The sequence below is a fragment of the Ovis canadensis genome, chromosome 20, assembly GCF_042477335.2.
Source record: "Ovis canadensis isolate MfBH-ARS-UI-01 breed Bighorn chromosome 20, ARS-UI_OviCan_v2, whole genome shotgun sequence".
Classification (NCBI taxonomy): domain Eukaryota; kingdom Metazoa; phylum Chordata; class Mammalia; order Artiodactyla; family Bovidae; genus Ovis; species Ovis canadensis.
The window spans coordinates 55,402,851-55,421,699 of record NC_091264.1 but is presented as its reverse complement, the minus strand read 5'-3'; the positions used below and the strand labels follow the sequence as shown (position 1 = coordinate 55,421,699).

At 49.3% G+C, this 18,849-nt stretch overlaps 1 protein-coding gene across 2 annotated transcripts in view; it reads left to right on the top strand.

Moving 5' to 3' along the window:
• Nucleotides 1-548: 548 nt before the first annotated feature.
• The window catches only part of GMPR (guanosine monophosphate reductase), a 60,530-nt gene continuing 42,229 nt past the window's right edge, over nucleotides 549-18,849 (top strand). The window contains exons 1-3 of one of the 2 annotated variants that reach the window (XM_069563868.1): nucleotides 549-900; nucleotides 10,343-10,462; nucleotides 13,995-14,078. In XM_069563868.1, coding sequence (XP_069419969.1) covers nucleotides 814-900; nucleotides 10,343-10,462; nucleotides 13,995-14,078 — 291 coding nt within the window. In that variant the 5' untranslated portion in view covers nucleotides 549-813. The remainder of the gene's footprint in view (nucleotides 901-10,342; nucleotides 10,463-13,994; nucleotides 14,079-18,849) is intronic. The other variant, XR_011251316.1, reaches the window with a different exon arrangement.

Genomic DNA, 18,849 nt, shown 5'->3' with positions numbered 1-18,849 from the left:
TTTATATTAATACAAATTCTTGAAATCCAAAGGGAACGCAAAGATTGCCTCAACAAGTCCACCGTGGCTAAATAGTCATCTGCCCACTCTCTTTTCCCAGTTCTCTCCAACTTCCCAGGGGTTTCTTCGTTTTTGGCATGTGAGAGGTGTGACTCAGCACCTGACGGGCACACGGGCTTGAAATGAAAGAAGGGAAGCCTTTCAAGGAGTGGACTTTTCCGTGGGTGAGGGGGTCCCAGGCCAAGTCTCCTCCCTACAGGGGACCTCGGTGACAGACGAGACGGTGTGCACTCCTCCTCCCCCTCCCCACACACTGGTCACCGCAATGAGCAAGCCCGTAAACAGGGGCGGGCAGCGGCCAGAAATGTCACAAGAGCAGACTTCTTAGCGTCCATCTGGTCTGTCGCCACCGCGTCAGTTCCCGGCTCCGCTCTCCACCTCTGCCGCCGCCGCTGGGGGCGGGGCCTCCGGGGTGCGGGGCGGGGCCGAGAGCGGCTGGGGGCGGCCCGAGGCCTTAAGGGGGCCGCGTGCGCGCGGGCAGAGCAGCCGCCGCGGCACAGCCTTCTACCCTCGCGCTCCCGCGGCACCGCCCCCGTCCGCCGGAGCCCCGCCCCGCCCCCCGGAGCCCCGCCCCGCCCCCCGGAGCCCCGCCCCGCCCGCCGGAGGCCCCGCCCCCGCCCGCCGGAGCCCCGCCCCGCCCGCCCTAACCTTCCCGGCTCCCCGCAAACCCCGCTGCTCGTGTCCCGCGCCGCCTGTACTGCAGGAAGGATCTGCGGGCTCCAGCCGCGCCGGCCCGAGCGCGCTGCCCGCACCATGCCCCGCATAGATGCGGATCTCAAGCTGGACTTCAAGGATGTCCTGCTCCGACCCAAGCGAAGCAGCCTCAAGAGTCGAGCCGAGGTGGGGCCCTTGGAAAGCCGCATTGGTGTGGGATTGTTTGTTTTTTTCCGGGGTGGCGCGGGGGAGGTGGGTGAGAGCCGCTGTACTGTGCGCCCACCGCGCCTGCTTTTCAGTGTGTCTAGGGGTGGGTGGGACGCCGACCCCCTCTGCTCTTCTCACCACCGGAGAGAGGGAAAACCAGCTGGTCTCCTGCCAGGACAGGAGGTGTCTGTAAGAGGTCCGAGGTGTCCTTAAGGGGTCCGACTCTGGCCTAAAATCTTCAATGCGTCCGGTTGGGGCGGCGAGGGGAAAGGGACAGCGGAACTAAACCCCAGAGGAGCGAAGACCAAGTGATCAGCTGATTCAGAAAGAGTGACGGCGACGACAGGGGCCGGTTGAGGGGTGCATATAGGGTGAAAAGGACGCAGCAGAGCCCAGGTGTACAGGGACGGGGATTTTTTTGGCAGCGTCTCTCTGCGGAGAACTCCGACTGCTTTAGTATCAGGTCCAGCCATGGAATTTATTTTAGGAGGTCTGAAACACAGGGAAACTCCGGGGCAAAAGTTCAGGGTTTACTTTCTGCGTTTCAGTGACTTCTGGGAGGCACAGGCTGGGGACCTGTGCCTGGCGGCACCCCCTTACTGAACAGCTGGAGTCCAACCCAGTCTTCCAGAAGCTGGAAACACTGGGGTGCTGGTGTGGGGGCTAATGGGACAGCTGGGGGGCAGGGGTGGGGGCAGTTTTGCCCATTTTGCCTTAATAATGAGAGCAAAGCCCGAGGAACAGGTGGAGACCAGACTGGAAAGAGCTAGAGGGTGGGGGCAGGAGGAAGGTCAAGTCTTGAAGGATAAACTAGTTGCACAGATAGGCAGAATCCCCTGGAGATGTGTATATGTGTGATGATGGCTTTGCTTGGGGCTTCGAGCTGGAGAGGAAGGTGAGGAAACTGCTGTGTCTGGAGGCAGGGATTGCAGATGTAAACAGGGGGAGGCTGAGCCAGCATAGGTTTCTCCACCGGCCCCCCCCACCACCCCCTTCCAGGACCATAAATAAATCCCCTTGCAAGAATCTGGGCTGCCTGCCTGCCTGCCTGTGCGGCTGGGACTCCTGACTGCAGTGCCTGGTGCTGCCAGCTGAGGGCTTGTTTGAATTAACTAGGAGCCTCCTGCTTTAGCCAATAATCAGAACTAATCAACTCACCTTCTCAAGCTGGAGGGTTGGCAGCTGGAGCCCAGACTGGAAGAGGTGGGGAATGAGTAACACTTGTCACTCTGGATTGGTCAACTCTCTTCCTGCCCTTCACTGTGTCACTTAGAAGAACAATGAACAGCTTGGATGGCAGGCCCAGACTCCTGAAGTCTCAGCAGTAGCTGGTACCTGAGTCCACACTGAGACAAGATGTGGGGATTTGGGGCAGACTAATAATTTGGTGGCCGCAATAATCTAAATATTGGGTTCACTTAGTAAAGAAAAAGTTATTTTGAGAAAAATCATATATTTAAAGCAAGGATGTATTATGTGTATTTTCTGAAGCAGGAAACCTCTTATAAAGGTAAAATATTCAGAATTTATGTTTGCTGTTGTTGTTCAGTTGCTTAATCGTGTCTGACTCTTTGCAACCCCACGGACTGCAATACACCAAGCTTCCCTGTCTTCACTATCTCCCAGAGTTTGCTCAAACTCATGTCCCTTGAGTCGATGATGCCATCCAACCATCTCATCCTCTGTCACCCCCTTCTGCACTAGAATGAATTACTCTTTTCCAGGGAATAGTATGATGTTGTCTTGAGTCATTTGGTTTCATAATTTGGGCTGACTGAAGCTGTTAATGTCCCAGCTTTCCATGATACATTGCAATCTACATGCACACACAGCAGTGAGATCTTGGTGCCCTTGAGAATTGTTTTCAGATTTCCACGTTTGTGGGAGTTTACCAGCTCCCTCCTGGAAACCTGGATTAACTGGCATTGCCTTTCCATTTGGCTCCTATCATGGCTTAGCTGCCTGCTGGCCACCCCCATCACCAGACTGCCCGTTTTATTGATACTGAGGGATCTAGGAAGTGAATGGCACCCCACTCCAGTACTCTTGCCTGGAAAATTCCATGGACAGAGGAGCCTGGTAGGCTGCAGTCGAAGAAGGGTTGCTAAGAGTCAGACACGACTGAGTGACTTCACTTTCGTGCGTTGGAGAAGGAAATGGCAACCCACTCCAGTGTTCTTGCCTGGAGAATCCCAGGGACGGCAGAGCCTGGTGTGTTGCTGTCTATGGGGTCGCACAGAGCTGGACATGACTGAAGCAACTTAGCAGCAGCAGGAAGTAAAGTTGCTCAGTTGTGCCCTACTCTTTGCAACCCCATGGACTGTAGCCTGCCAGGCTCCACTGTCCATGGGATTCTCCAGGCAAGAATACTGGGGTGGGTTACCATTTTCTTCTCCAAGGGATCTGTCTAACCCAGGGATCAAACCCAGGTTTTCTGCATTGCAGGCAGACTCTTTGCCGTCTGAGCCACCAGGGAAGCCCATTTGGATACCATCATGGTTTAGCTGCCTGTTGGCTACCCTCATCACCTGGCTGCCTGCTTCATTGATATTGAGGGATCTAGGAGGACCTCTAACCCCCTCTCAAGGTGTGCTCAGTGGGCTGTGGATGCCTGAAGTGTGCCATAGGCAGAGGAAAACTTTGCCGTGTTCGACCAGGTATCATCCTGAAGTGCATGCCCCCAGGCACGGGGATATCTGAATGTAAATTTGAAACTAAATGGTAAATGGCCGGACTTTGAGCCCAGCCCTAGAGCAGATGTGAGTGGAGCCAGGAGAGCAAACAGCCCCCGTGATAGCAGTCTGGCTGGGAGGGGAGCCTGGTGACTGTTGACAAGATGCATCGCTGCAGCAGCTTCCCTCAGAGCTGGACCAGCTGCTGGATCCACCAGGCAAGTGAGCAGGAAATGGAGAGAAAGGCAGGGTGCCCTCACACTCAAGGTTAGTGCTCCTGCCAGGGCATTGCCACAAATGTCACATGAAATGAACCTGAGATCAGCTCCCGGAGGCTAAGGGTACAAGTGGAGACAGCCCAGGTGGCCTTCCTGTGGTTGTACCACGTCAATAGCCATTGTCAGCTGTCCCTCCATTGTCTGTGCTCCTGTTTTCACAAGTCCTCTGGCCGCAGGAATAGAGGGCCACAGGGCTGCATTTAGGTAGTGTTTTCAGAGGAAGGGACGTGTTGGTTGGGCAAGACCTCTGCCACACTGAGGGGGTGACCTCATCCCGGACTGCCTGAGAATTTTCTTCTTTTGGACCCATTCCTTGCTCCAGAGTCCCATCCTTGTCCTTAAGCTAGTAAGATGTTTTAAGAAAACCACAAACCTAACGGCACAACCATAATGTTGGAAGTCGGACAGTGAAGGAGTTTGCAGCGGAAAACTGGTCCCTTGGGCTGGGACAGACAAGACATAACCCAATGAGTGATCAGTCTCCTAAATGCTCCGTAGTCTTTTTCTCACCAGAGGTCCGGTGAGAAATGGACCAGCTCCGGAGAGTTCTGGTCCAGCTTCAATGGACAGCAGGCTGGCCTGAGAGGAGCAAGACTGTGGCGGAGTAGAGAGGATGTTGGCTGGAAGAAAGGAGACCTGGGTTCTTCCAGGCTCTGAGCCAGTTGTGTTATTACCTGGGCTCTGTGTTTTCTGGGGCCACTGTAACAAAGTACCGTAGACCGACTGACTCACACAACAGGGATTTATTGTCTCTCAGTTCTGGAAGCCCCGGGTCAAGATTTCAGCAGGGTGGGTTCCTGCTGAGAGCTATGAGGGAGAATCTTCCTTGCCTCTCCCCTTCCTTCAGGTTGTTGACGCACAGCCTGGTTATTCCTTGGCTGCAAGCATTGTTTAATCTCTGCCTTCCCCATCAATCAGCATTCTCCCTTGCTGTGTGTCTCTGTCCAAAGTCCCACTTTTTATAAGAACACTAGTCATACTGGAGTGGGACCTACCTTAATGATCTCATCTTACCTTAATTACCCACAAAGACCTTATCTCCAAAAAGGTCATGTTCACAGGTACTGAACTGGTTGGTATTTCAGTGCCTTTTGGAGGAGAGACAGTTCCAACTGTAACAGCCTCTGTAAATGTTGCTCTGTAACACTGGAGGGTTTGACTAGGCTTGCTTTTCATGAATGCATCAGAATCACCTAGGAAGACACTCCTAAATACAGTGTCTCCATCACAAAGGTTCTGATTTATGAGGTTGGGGCGGATTGAGCATGTGTATTTTGGGAATCATCATGCGTGATTCTGATGTGCACACAGGTGCCGGGGGCTGGCCACTGGAGCCTTTGCACAGTGGAGCACTGTCTTTTTGTGGTGATATGTGACTGCACATGCTTCCATGAATCCTGACAACTGATGGTGAAACATCCAGGGGACCAGGCACGTTCAGAGGGCTGGGCTGGAGCCACCACACATTGCCCTGAAAGACTGGGAGCCAAAACACGATCCCATCCTTACCCTTAGCCAGACATTAATTATTTGCACCCTTTTGAGCCACTCGGACCACAGTGGGGAAAGGCATTGCCCTGCGCTTATAGTCCACACGTGAGACCAGTACCAAGTAACACAGAGAATTGCTTTAATCAGCACCATCCATAGATTTAGGCAAAAGAGGCCCCTGCCTCAGACCCCATTTTTGTCCCTTCTCATTGGACAGAGCTGAAGGCTGGGCCTTTCCCTCTGGGCCGTGCTCTAGATACTCAGGATCCTGGATTTCCTGCCCAGATGACTTTGAACTGATTCCAGGGCCTGCACAGGGCAAGAGGGCAGGGGGCAGGTGGGTGGGGGGTGGGGAGCCTTCCCCAGGTGTGTTTTCTAGCGGCCAGCCATGCTGCTCAGATGTTCGCCTCTCTATCTCAGAGAGTGGCCAGGTCACTGCTGTTTGAGGGATAGGCGTGTGGACATGGAGGTTAGCAGGTAGACTGAAGTGTCCCTGTGTACACAAAAGGATGTGTGTGAGAGGAGATGGCCAGGACTGGCTCCCATGACGCCATGTTCTAGTGCTTTCCAGGCCCTTAATGAAACTGTTGTCCAGGAAGGAGGACAGAGCAAAATTTGTGCAGCAGCTTCTTATACGTTGCTCCTGACATTGAGATATGTGGAAATGTGGTAGATGGGCTTCTGGTTGTACTTTTGGGCCCTCAAACAATGGGCTGTAGGACTGACTGTGATAAAAGTGAAAGTGTGTTGTTTGCCCAGTCGTGTCTGACTCTTTGCGACTGCATGGGCTATAGCCCACCAGGCTCCTCTGTCCATGGGCTTCTCCAGGCAAGAATTCTGGAGTGGGTTGCCATTCCCTTCTCCAGGGGATGTTCCTGACCCAGGGATTGAACCTGGGTCTCCTGCCTTGCAGGCAGATTCTTTACTGTCTGAGCCACTAGGGAAGCAAGAGCAGTTGAAACGTGTATTTTTGAGGTGGAGGAGGGGTGGCTTATTACTTTATGTGCCCTTTCAAATCAGGCTTAGCAGAGAGGGGGTTTGGAGGTGCTATATTTGGTGCTTTGACCAGCTGTGGCAGATTAAATGCCAAGTTTAGTTTCTGGTGGCTAGGATATTTAAAATATTTCTCTCAGCAAACAACTGGTCTGTTTTGGGGTGTGTGTTTGTGTGTCTTTCTGTCTGTGTACATAAGGTCGGAGCAGATATTTTATTTCTCATTCCTAGAATTAAAGATTGCATAGACTCTGCCATGTGGAAGAGACTAGACATGAGGGGAAGAGTTCATTGTCAAGGCTGACCTCTTCCATGGAGAACAGTTTTTTGCCTACTGCGTATAGGTTTTTGGAGTGCCAAGAAAAAAAAAATACCATTGTGAGCTCAGCCAGGTGCAGAGTGTAGCTGCTCTTCCCATGCTTCTTGGAAGGAGTATTAGTAATTCGAGACCAAGAAATCCTGATTGTCCTGAGCCTGCGAAGCCAAAATGTTAGAGGGCCATTAGCAGCCCAGAAGGGTGCCATTAATAGTTCCCATCAGTTATCTTTCAGGATGCAGATTGAACTTGCTTCACTGAAGTAGAACCAAGCATGGTCATAAAGGAAGTGGGGGAAAGGGATGAGCGCCTCCCACCAGTGCCCCCGCAGTCACAGCATCTCTTTTCCCCTCGCTGATGCTGTTTAAGGCCAATGTCGTCATGTTGATGACCTCATTGGCTCAGGAAGCTTTCTGTATGTGGAGGAACAGGAGATGCGAAAAGGCCAAAAGACCTAGGTATCCCCTGCTGTCTTGACATGCTGATGGCAAAGCGAGAGTTACTTCCTACAAATAGGTTCATCGGTACTGTTTTTTTTTTTTACTAGATCCCGTGTGTACGTGTTACTATGCGGTATTTGTTTTTCTGACTCACTTCACTCTGTAACAGGCTCTAGGTTTATCCACCTCACTACAGCTGACTCAGGTACTGAGGAACCTATCTGCAGGACAGGAATGGAGACACAGACGCAGAGGAGGGACTTGGGGACACAGCGGCTGAAGGAGAGGGTGTGGGGTGAACTGAGAAAGTAGCATTGACGGAAACTAGTACAGCTACTATGGAGAACAGTGTGGAGATTCCTTAAAAAAACTGGAAATAGAACTGCCTTATGACCCAGCAATTCCACTGCTGGGCATACACACCGAGGAAACCAGAATGGAAAGAGACACCTGTACCCCAGTGTTCATCGCAGCACTGTTTATAATAGCCAAGACATGGAAGCAACCTAGATGTCTGTCGGCAGACGAATGGATAAGAAAGCTGTGGTACATATATACAATGGAGTATTACTCAGCCAGTAAAAAGAATACATCTGAATCAGTTCTAATGAGGTGGATGAAACTGGAGCCTATTATACAGAGTGAAGTAAGCCAGAAAGAAAAACACCAATACAGTATACTAACGCATATATATGGAATTTAAAAAGACGGTAACGATAACCCTGTATGCGAGAGAACAAGAGACACAGATGTATAGAACAGTCTTTTGGACTCTGTGGGAGAGGGCAAGGGTGGGATGATTTGGGAGAATGGCATTGAAACATGTATAATATCATATAAAAAATGAATTGCCAGTCTAGGTTCGATGCAGGATGCTTGGGGCTGTTGCACTGGGATGAAGCAGAGGGATGGGATGGAGAGGGACGTGGGAGGGGGTTCAGGATGGGGAACATGTGTACACCCATGGCGGATTCATGTTGATGTATGGCAAAACCAATATAATATTGTAATTAGCCTCCAATTAAAATAAACAAATTTAAATTAAAAAGAAAAAGCATTGACGTGTATACACTGGTGGTGGTGGTGGTTTAGTTGCTAAGCTGTGTCCAACTCTTGCAACCCCGTAGATTGTAGCCCACTAGGCTCTTCTGCCCATGGGATTCTCCAGGCAAGAATACTGGAGCAGGTTGCCGTTTCCTTCTCCAGGGGATCTTCCCAACCCAGGGATTGAACCTAGGTCTCCTGCATTCCAGGCAGATTCTCTACCAGCTAAGCCACAAGAGAAGCCCAAGAATACTGGAGTGGGTAGCCTATCCCTTCTCCAGCGGATTTTCCCATCCCAGGAATCAAACCAGAGTCTCCTGCTCTGGAGACTATCACCCAGATAGCTAGTGGGAAATTGCTGTATAACATGGAGCTAAGCCTGGCACTGTGTGATGACCCAGAAGGATGGGATGGATGAGGGGAGGGACAATATAATTATGCCTGATTCACATTGTATGGCAGAAGCCAACACAACAGTGTAAAGCAATTTTTATTAAAAAATAAAAAAAATAGAAAGTTACTTCCAACGAAAAATAAAAGGCTCTAGATAAACACTGGTAGGAAATGATTATTGCCATGGTCCTTAGTAAGCCAGGATTAATGGAGGTCCAGATTCTTGCAGCAGCTTAAGATTCACACCTGGGTTTGTGCTGCCAGTTCTCCTTGGGGAAGCGCCCCCTTGCTTCCGTGCGGGCTGTGTCCCACAGGGTCCAACTGAGGAAACAGGACTGAATATTTAAAACAGGAAATTTAATACGAGGCAGCATGGCTCAGCGGAGATGCCAGAGGGGATATGAGGGACCTCAGAGATTGGTTGCAGAGAAACCACTTCCAAAGGGGAGGGTCCCAAGGCCTGGGATCACTCTGTGAGCTAGAACCACAATCTGGCAGGCCATGGCCAAGGGGGTCTGCAGAACTACTCTGCTTGGACCCAGGCCTGTCTCCTCCCTTGCCCCACCAGTGACCCCATTGGCCAAACCCAGCCAGAAACCAGCCTGGGAAGTGGAGCCTATGGTGGTGTGTGTGTGTGTGTGCTGGGGGGTCCTTAGATAAGAGCAGAGCACTTAGATAAGAGCAGGCATAGGATGAGCATTGCATCTGGGCACATACGTGGCTGCCTTTGTATGGCAGCCGGAGATCTGGCCAACGTTGAGGCCATGATTTAAATTCTGCTAGCTCTTGGCGTGGAGAAGGCAATGGCACCGCACTCCAGGACTCTTGCCTGGAAAATCCCATGGACGGAGGAGCCTGGTAGGCTGAAGTCCATGGGGTTGCGAAGAGTCGGACACGACTGAGCGACTTCCCTTTCACTTTTCACTTTCATGCATTGGAGAAGGAAATGGCAACCCACTCCAGTGTTCTTGCCTGGAGAATCCCAGGGACGGGGGAGCCTGGTGGGCTGCCGTCTATGGGGTCACACACAGTCGGACATGACTGAAGTGACTTAGCAGCAGCAGCTCTTGGCGAACACCTGGCCCTACTCACTGCTTTTGCTGAGCCCGCCTTCCTGGCTTAGCTCTCGTTCTGGATTCTCGATCACTTGAGTTAGTCATAAATACCCTGAAGCTGGAATTAGGGTAGAATTGGAGCTGCATTTGCAAATCAGAAACCAGTGGTTATGTGCACAGTCGTGGCTATCTTTGAAAGATGCTGGTAGTCATGAAACAGTGGAGAAGGTTGAAGGCAAGGGGATTAATGGGGGTTGCTGACTACCGGGTGAAGGTGACGTGCCTGGTTCTCTCCAAAGGTGGGAATTAAAGGGAGGGTCTTGAATGGCAGGGAAGACTGGAGTGGATTTTCCCAGAAGGGGAACTGTCCCTCCAGAAGTGGAGAACAGTGACTTGTGTGTGGTGTTTGAGGCTGGCATGAAGCAGGCTGGGGACAGAAGGTGGAGGGGGATGGGAAGGAGAGAGCTTCCAATTTGGAGGCTAGGCTTGATGGCAGAACATGCAGTGCCTTGTCCTGGTTTCTTGAGGATCGCAAGGAGCTGGGTTCTATTTTTGCACCGGGATAACAACCCATGATTCCATTTCCTCAGGGACTCGCTTGTATTTGGAACCCCTGGCCCAACCCCTAAGAGGACCCAGGGACATACACTTCCTTCGTGTCTTTTCATTCACTGCAAACTCTAGAAATTCTGCCCCAATCACATAAAGAACCAAGGACTTCTTTTCCCTCTTGCAATAGGTGGACCTTGAGCGAACCTTCACATTTCGGAACTCGAAGCAGACCTACTCGGGGATTCCCATCATTGTGGCCAACATGGACACCGTGGGGACGTTTGAGATGGCAGTGGTGATGTCACAGGTAGGACGGTGGGCTTTTTCCCTCTGGTGCTCACACTGGACAGGTTGTCATACATAGCGGAGAGGAGAAAAGTGAGACATTTCAGGTCACTCACTTTGGCCAAACTAATTGGTTCTGAGTCTGATTGTTGTTGGAAGCCCTTCTTTTTCTCTCTTCCATCAGAAGGTGGGTAGAGTCTGGACTTCACATTCAATGAGATGGTCTAGATCTGATGCCCAAAGCTCAGCTTCTTTGTACATTGGTGCCAGTCAAATCTCAGATACCATCTTTAATCATTAACTTCTCCCACCTGGAGGGTGTTTCAGTATCTGCAATATAGCTCAAAGATATCGTCGTGTGTATCCCTTGATGGGGAGTTTTGGGTGAAGTAGAAAAGGATAGCTTTATTGCTTTGCCATTGAATCTACCTGCAATGGAGGAGACTTGGGTTCAATCCCTGGGTCAGGAAGATCCCCTGGAGAAGGAAATGGCAATCCACTCCAGTATTTTTGCCTGGAGAATCCCATGGACAGAGGAGCCTGGGGGCTATATATAGTCCACAGGGTCACAAAGAGTCGGACATGACTGAGCGACTAACATACTCATTGCTTTGCCAGGCAGAGGGGGACACGATGGACTAATGAATTCAAAACTGTGTGTCTGCACTTGGGGATGATAGTGACAAGTTTTGTAGTAATTGTTCAAAGAGGGTGTGATCAGCTCTCAGACATTCCTCTGATGGGTCAGTGGTAAGGTAAGTAGGAGTCAGTGTTTTCAACCTTCAGGTCTAGCTGTCTGCGGTCTACAGGCTTGTGGGCACTATGAGAAGTAGTGTCAGTCACTCAGTCATGTCTGACTCTTTGGTGGCCCCTGGACGGTAGCCCACCAGGCTCCCCTGTCCATGACGTTCTCAAGGCAAGAATGGTGGAGTGGGTTGCCATTCCCTTCTCTAGGGGTCTTCCCGACCCAGGGATCGAACCCATGTTTCCTGCACTGGCAGGCGGATTCTTTACCATCTGAGCCACTAGGAGGGTGGGCAGCATACCATCCTTAATCATTAACTTCTGCCACCTGGAAGGTGTTTCGGTATCCGCAAAATAGCTCAAAGATATAGTCGTGTGTATCCTTTGATGGGGAAACAGGACCTTGCTCCCAGGCTGCTCCTCACTGTTGTTGCTTGCTGGTCTCGCCTCCCTTGCCTAATCAGTAACTGTTTGAATCTGCCCGTTGGAACTCAGGGAAGGTCATGGAGGCTGACTGAAGGCTGTTTCCTATAATCAAAGCAGCGGGGGACACTGAAAAGCTGTGCCCAGGAGCCTCACAGGACCCTGCTCAGTTTCAGACCTGCATCCATTTCTTCCTTGAAAATGCCTGTGATAGTTTTGGAAATTAGAGATACAAAACGAAGTTGGATGTCATGCCATATTACAGTGTTAGAGAAGTGTCACATTTAGTAGAAGAGCGACAGCACCTTTAAAAAGACAGAATCACTTTGCTCTGTAGCATTTATTATATCACAATATAGAAACCGTAGGTGCCAAGCACTGGATGGAATGTGGATGAGGTGGTCACAACTCCACCAGAGACAGACAGGAGAGGTCACTTGGCCCAAAGCGTTTAGGCAAATAGACAAAGAGCTGAGATGCAAACCCAGACTGACTCCAGCATCAGGGACCTGCCTCCCAACTTACACTGGCAGATCATAGTACTGATATAAGCTCAAGGTCCCTGGAGCCGGCTGCTGTCTTTCTGCCTATAAAGGGACTAGTATCCTGGGCTTGGGAAAATAAAGGCAAAGTTACTGTGGGCAGAAACTTCATCTCACACATCTGTGTCTGCATTTGGATTCAAGGTTCAGTGCATCTTAACTCATCATCGATGTGAAATGTGTGCTTCTGATGCTCAGAGTCTGTGCATCTATTTCCATAGACAATGCCTGCCAAGTGAAAAGATAAATCCAATTAGTTGAAAGAGCTTCTTGCTGTGGGCAGCAAGTCTAACCTCAGGAGGTGCTGGGATTCATTATTAGCCAGTGATTAGAAGGAAGATTTTCAACAAATTATGAACTCACCAAATAGTGAAGGGGGTGGTCTGCCTGAGGTCTGAGGCCAGGATCAGTTGCATTGTCTGTCCGCCCTCAGCCCCCATTGAGCTTTGGGCCGGAGGCTAACAATTTAATTGGAAAAGAAATTTGTGGGTTTTTTTTTTCTCCCTATCTTTCCCTCACTCTGCTGTGATCAGCCATTGCTCTTCATGAATTATGTATTTGTGTAAAAGTGCATGGAATCAGGGAGCGATTAATAGCCCTGATTAATTCACATATCAGATTACTGTTTCATGAGAAACAGAACTTGCTAGGCTCTTCCCATTTGCACAGGAAAGACTTTCCATAAATGAGACAGTGTTCATTGAAATAACTAATCATGTGTGGGTCCTATGAATTTTCCATTTCTAGAATGCTGAGTTAGTTCCTTGCATCAGTAAAGTCAGAGAATTTTTCAATGGGGGAGAGACTAAGAGAAGCTTGGAGTGAGGCCCCTATATAGGAGGAGGAGGAGCCTGGGTTCTGCATTCAGATTTGAGTTTGAATCTGTCCTTTGCCCCCTTTTTGGCCAAGCAGTTGTTAAATTTCTTAAATGTAAGTTTCTTAAGTCCCATCTTTGCCCACGAAGTTACTGCTGTTGTACAAAGTTCTGAGAAGTACATGAAATAACGTATGTGAAGTTCTTGTGCAAAATAAATGTTCAGTAAACCCTTGCTTGGTTGATGGTCATAGTTTTAGAATTACGATTTATGTACTTCCTTCCCTCAAGAATACCAGCTGCCCGATGGGTTTAGCTTTTAGCAGGAAATGTTTTGGTCATGAACACAAAGAGAAGCTTTCAGGTAGAAGCTGAGTTTCTTTTGGGTTGACTAAGCATCACTAAGCTCCAATACTTTGGCCACCTGCTGTGAAGAGCTGACTCATTGGAAAAGACCCTGATGCTGGGAAAGATTGAGGGCAGAAGGGGGCAACAGAGGAGGATGAGATGGTTGGATGGCATCACCAACTCAATGGACATGAGTTTGAGCGAACTTTGGGAGAGAGTGGACAGGAATGCCTGGCATGATGCAGTCCATGGGGCTACAAAGAGTCAGACACAACATAGCCACTGAACAAGAAGAAGAAGCATCACTTTGCCTTCGGACTGTGCTGCTGACTAGCAGGAGACCAGCCCTCTGTGCTGCTCTTGGCCTGTCACATGTGGGCTGGACCAGGGCTCTCAGAACCCTCCCTCATCCTCTCCCACCCCTGCCTCCTGGCATTGCCTCCTAAATCTTGAATGCTGTGTTGGCTGATGAGATTAGAATGGAAAACACGGTCCTGTGATTTCCCTGGTTACACCTTCCTCTGTTTGGGGCTCCTCGGAGCAGATTCAAAGCAAGTGAAGCATGAATGGCTGGAACACTGGATGGTTTTGTCTTGGTGGTTTAACCTCGCCATATGGAGGAAGGCGGGGCAGGGTTCCCTTGGCTTCTCGTCCTAAAGGTGCCTTTCTGTTTTGTTTCCTAGCACTCCATGTTTACAGCGATTCACAAGCATTATACCCTGGATGACTGGAAGCTCTTTGCAGCTAATCACCCAGAATGCCTGCAGGTAAGACTCTACCCTGGTTATAAATGACCTTTGTTGCCCAGGAAAGGAAAGGATAGTCAAAAGGATTTGAGTTGGCAGCAGATAGACACACAGACTCCCAGGAGATAGTGAAAGACAGGGAAGCCTGGTGCCCTGTGGTCAACTTAGCAACTGAACAATAACAACAGACACACAGTCCCAGGGAGAAATTGGGGAAGGCAATAGTGAATCCCCAGCCCTTGATTGTTGTTAGGAATTTGCCAAGGAAACCTGTTCTGTACTCCTTTTTAAAAATATGATGATTTACCTATAAGAAACATATTTTTTCCCCTTGGAAAGTGCAGTGTTTTGTCATGAGAGCTTGCGGAGGTCCCAGCAAGGTCAGTCCTGCCAGGGATTGAGTCCATTCCAAACATGCCTTTTATCTAGACAGAAACATCTAATTATAATAAGTTATAATTGGAGCTGAATATGATGGAGCAGAATAAACAGTATGCTCTCCAGGATGACTTTAGTGAGAAAGGCAGATAGCACAAAGTGTTGGTGCAGCAGTTGGAAGCCTCTGCCATGCTGGTGGGAATGTAACATGGTGCCGCTGCTTTGGAAGACAGTTCAGCATTTTCTCAGAAGGTTCAGCATAGGAGTTACCATATCACCTAACAATTCTATTCCTAGAATAGACCTAACAGATATAAAAATATATGTTCACACAAAATCTTATACACGGATATTGCCCATGGACTACAGACCACCAGGGTCCTCTGTCCCTGAGGATGCTCCAGGCAAGAATACTGGAGTGGATTGCTGTGCCCTCCTCCAGCAGATCATCCCAACCCAGGGATCAAACCCCGGTCTCTCATGTCTCCCGCATTGCAGGCAGATTCTTTACCATCTGAACCACCAGGGAAGCCCACACAGATATTCATAGTAGCACTCTTCATGGTAGCCAAATGGTGGAGACAACCCAAGTGCCCATCAGCTGATGAACAAACAAAACCTAGTATACACATAGGGCGGAATATTCAGCTAAGAAGGGCAATAAAGTATTGATTCATGCTACAACATGAATGAACCTTGGAAATGAAACTGTTCACCTCAAACTGGGACTTGGACACACACATCTGGGACTCAAACCCAAGCAAACCCACAGTCTTTCAACTGATCTCACACACTGGGGTTTCAGGACCTAATGAAGCTCAAGTTCTTGATGTTTCATTGCAGAAAGAATTCAGCGAGAGACAGAGTGATAGGTGTGCTGCCTGCCAAGTGGCTTCAGTTGGGTCTGACTCTTTGTGACCCCATGGACTGTAGCCCACCAGGTTCTTCTGTCCATAGGGATTTCCAGGCAGGAATACTGAAGTGAGTTGCCATGCCCTTCTCCAGGGGATCTTCCTGATCCAGGGATCAAACCCACATCTCTTATGTCTCCTGCATTGGCAGGCAGGTCCTTTACCACTCATGCCACCTGGGAAGCCCAGAGAGATAGGTAAGAAGCGGATTTATTTGAAAGGAACACATGCCGCAGGGTGTGGGCCATCTCAGAAGGCAAGAGTGGACTTGAAAGGTGGCACTAGTGCTCAGTTGCCTCGGTTTTGTCTGACTCTTTGCAAGTCTCTGGACTGTAGCCTGACCGGCTCCCCTGTCCATGGGATTCTCTGGGGAAGGACACAGGAGTGGGTTGTCTTGCCTTTCTCAAGGGGATCTTCCCGACGCAGAGACTGAACCCACCTCTCTAACATCTGCTGCGTTGGCAGGCAGTTGCTTTTAGCACTAGCATCACCTGGGAAGTTTGAAATGTGGTGTGGTTAGCTTTTATGGGGCACTTCCCTGGTGTCTCAGTTGGTAAAGAATCTGCCTGCAGTGTGGGAGACCCAAGTTTGATCCCTGGGTCAGGAAGATCCCCTGGAGAGGGGCATGGCAACCCACTCTCGTATTCTTCCCTGGAGAAATTCCATGGACAGAGGAGCCTGGCGGACTACAGTCCATGGGGTCGCAAAGAATCAGACTCGACTGAGCTGAGTGACTTAACACTTTCAACTTTGCACTTTCACTAGCTTCTATGGCTTGGGTAATTTCATAGGATAATGAGTGGGAGGATTATCCCAACTTTTTTGGTGAGGGGGTGGAGATTTCCAGGAACTGGGCCACTGCCAACTCTTTGGTCCTTGATGGGCGGCCTTGGAACTGTCATGGTGCCTGTGGGTGTGTCGTCTAGCTTGCCGATGTGTCACGGTGAGCATGTACTGAGGCTCAGTTTCTAGTGGAGGTCTGCTCGTCCTCCATCTTGAACGCATTTGATTCTGATCAGTTTATGTTGATGGGTTCCAACATCCTCCTGTCCATGGTTGCTCAGCAGCTAGTTGTGATTTTGATGTTCTCACAGAAGATAAGCACACATCCTTTTTGCTCACCATCACTGTGACGTGCTAAGTCGAATTAGTAACTGAGCAACAATGGTGACCGTTTACGTTGCGTCCTTGGTCTGTGTCATTCTTTTAAAGGTCGTGCCCTGCCCGCTTCACTCTTGTTTCAAAAACAGTTTGCTAAGTGAAAAAGCCAGACACAAAAAGCCTTGTATATGATTCTATTTACATGAAATGTTGAGACAAGGGAAACCTGTAGAGACGGAAGTGGATTAGTTGAGAGTGAGGGCTAAAGGGTGTGGAGATTTCTCTTGGGAGTTGATGAAATGTTCTAGAATTGATCGTGGTGATGGTTGCACAACTCTGAATATACTAAAACCCACTAAATTGTGCACTTTAAACAGAGGAAGTGTGTGTAACTAGATCTCAATAAAGGTGTTACTGAGAAAAAATAAAGGTTTGAAAATAATAAAGGCCCCAATAGAACATGCCAGTCTTTGATCCTGCATCTTGATCCTGGCACCCTTGGTGGTCCTACATCCATGCCAAAGAGACATCTCTACACTGGAGATGATTTCCTCCATGATCAGATCATCTGGATTGGAAAGTGACTTCATATTGTACTGATTTTGAAGTTAGACTAGTTTCTGGCTATTTTTCTTTGCTGTGCCGTGGCTGTGTATGGGTTTTGATTGGCGAGGAGGTGGTTTCAGAGGTAAAACAGTTCTGGCTCACACTTGAGTCTTTTCTTTTTGGCATAATTTATTCTAATGGATTATCTCTGTTTCACCTTCTCCCCCTCTCCTCTGGAGGAAGTTTGGGGAGCGTAAGTTTCCAGCAGTGTGCTGTGAATCAGAACCGTGGCTTTCATTACCAAGGGCGATCGTTCCACTTACTACCCCACTGCCACCGAAGTTAAAGCTCATTAAAAAGGGTACTGAGAGAAACGTAACCAGTCTCCAGTTCCACCTGCCAAACTTGAACAGAAATGAAAGATTAAAAAGATAGCAGAGCTGAGTGGGAGGGAAAGAACCTGTGGACCTGGGGCACCAGTTCGACCGTCCTGGGGAGTGAAGGTGGGAGTCGGTATGTATCACATTACCAGTAGGTTTACACTCAGTCTGCGGGGTGTAGCTACACCGTTGTGATTTGTGGCTTGGGGAGAGTAACAAAGGATAGTAAGATGTGCTGCTCACCGGCAGCTTATAGTTTAGAGGTGTGAGTTAAAATATTGAATTTGCAAATTTTAAATTTATGAAAAATATGCACGTCATAGAAGGTGAGACGCTAACTCTGGGCACAGTCCCACGGGCTAGTTTTAACGAGGCATAAACTGCTAAAACCCACAGAGCAGATTTTGAGAGCCGCAGAGGGGTGGGTTGGAGGCACGGGTGCTGAGGAAGGTTGGGGGAGAGGGTATCATGGAGGAGGAGGTGGCGGCATCAGATGGAAACACGTCCCAGCACAGACAGGAAGGATCCTTTCAGTTGCGTTCATTCTTGTGCTTTGGGACATTTTGTCTTTTTTGTTGGAGACGTTAACATTTGTATGTCATTTTTCTTCTCTCTTTCTCTTTTTAAATATTTAGTTATTTGGCTGCACTGGATCTTAGTTGCATCGTGTGGGATCTAGTTCCTCTGACCAGGGATTGAACTTGGACCTCCTGCACTGCGAGAGCACAGTTTGCATGTTGTGATATTGTTGTATTGGGAGTAAAAATGAGAACAGGAAGGAGTTTTATCAGGGAGGTTTTAGACATCTTTCCCTCTCTCTTCTCCCACCCCCATCTCAGTGGGATGCTCAGGGTAACAGCCATAGCTTTGGCATGAGGAACCAGAGCAGACTGGCCACCCTGATTCTCCTTGCCTCTCCTCTGCTCCAAGAGGAGAAATTGCACCAGTCACTCCATGGTTCTGCGTTCCATGTGGCGTTGTTGTTCAGTTGCCAAGTCGTGTCCGACTCTTTGTAACCTCATGGACTACAGCGTGCCAGCCTTCCCTGCCCCTCACCATCTCCCAGAGTTTACCCTGGTTCATGTCCATTGACTCGATGATGCTATCCAACTGTCTCATCCTCTGCCATCCCCTTCTCCTTCAGTCTTTGCCAGCATCAGGGTCTTTCCCAAGACTGGCTCTTCACATCAGGTGGCCAAAGTATTGAAGCTTCAGCATCAGTCCTTCCAATGAGTATTCAAGGTTGATTTCCTTTAAGATCGACTGGTTTGATGGCCACGTGGAAAGCTTGAGGAAATTAAACAAAAGCCATGGATGAGATTGTGTGGCCAAGGCACAGGACTCAGTTTAGCGTTTATATGCAGTTTAGTGTTGGAAAAGACAACGGTCAGTTTCGATAACTGACCGTGGGAATCTCCTTTGCCTCTGCTGCCGCAGGTTTCTTGAGCCGGTTCGCTGTGTGTATGATCAGGGTGA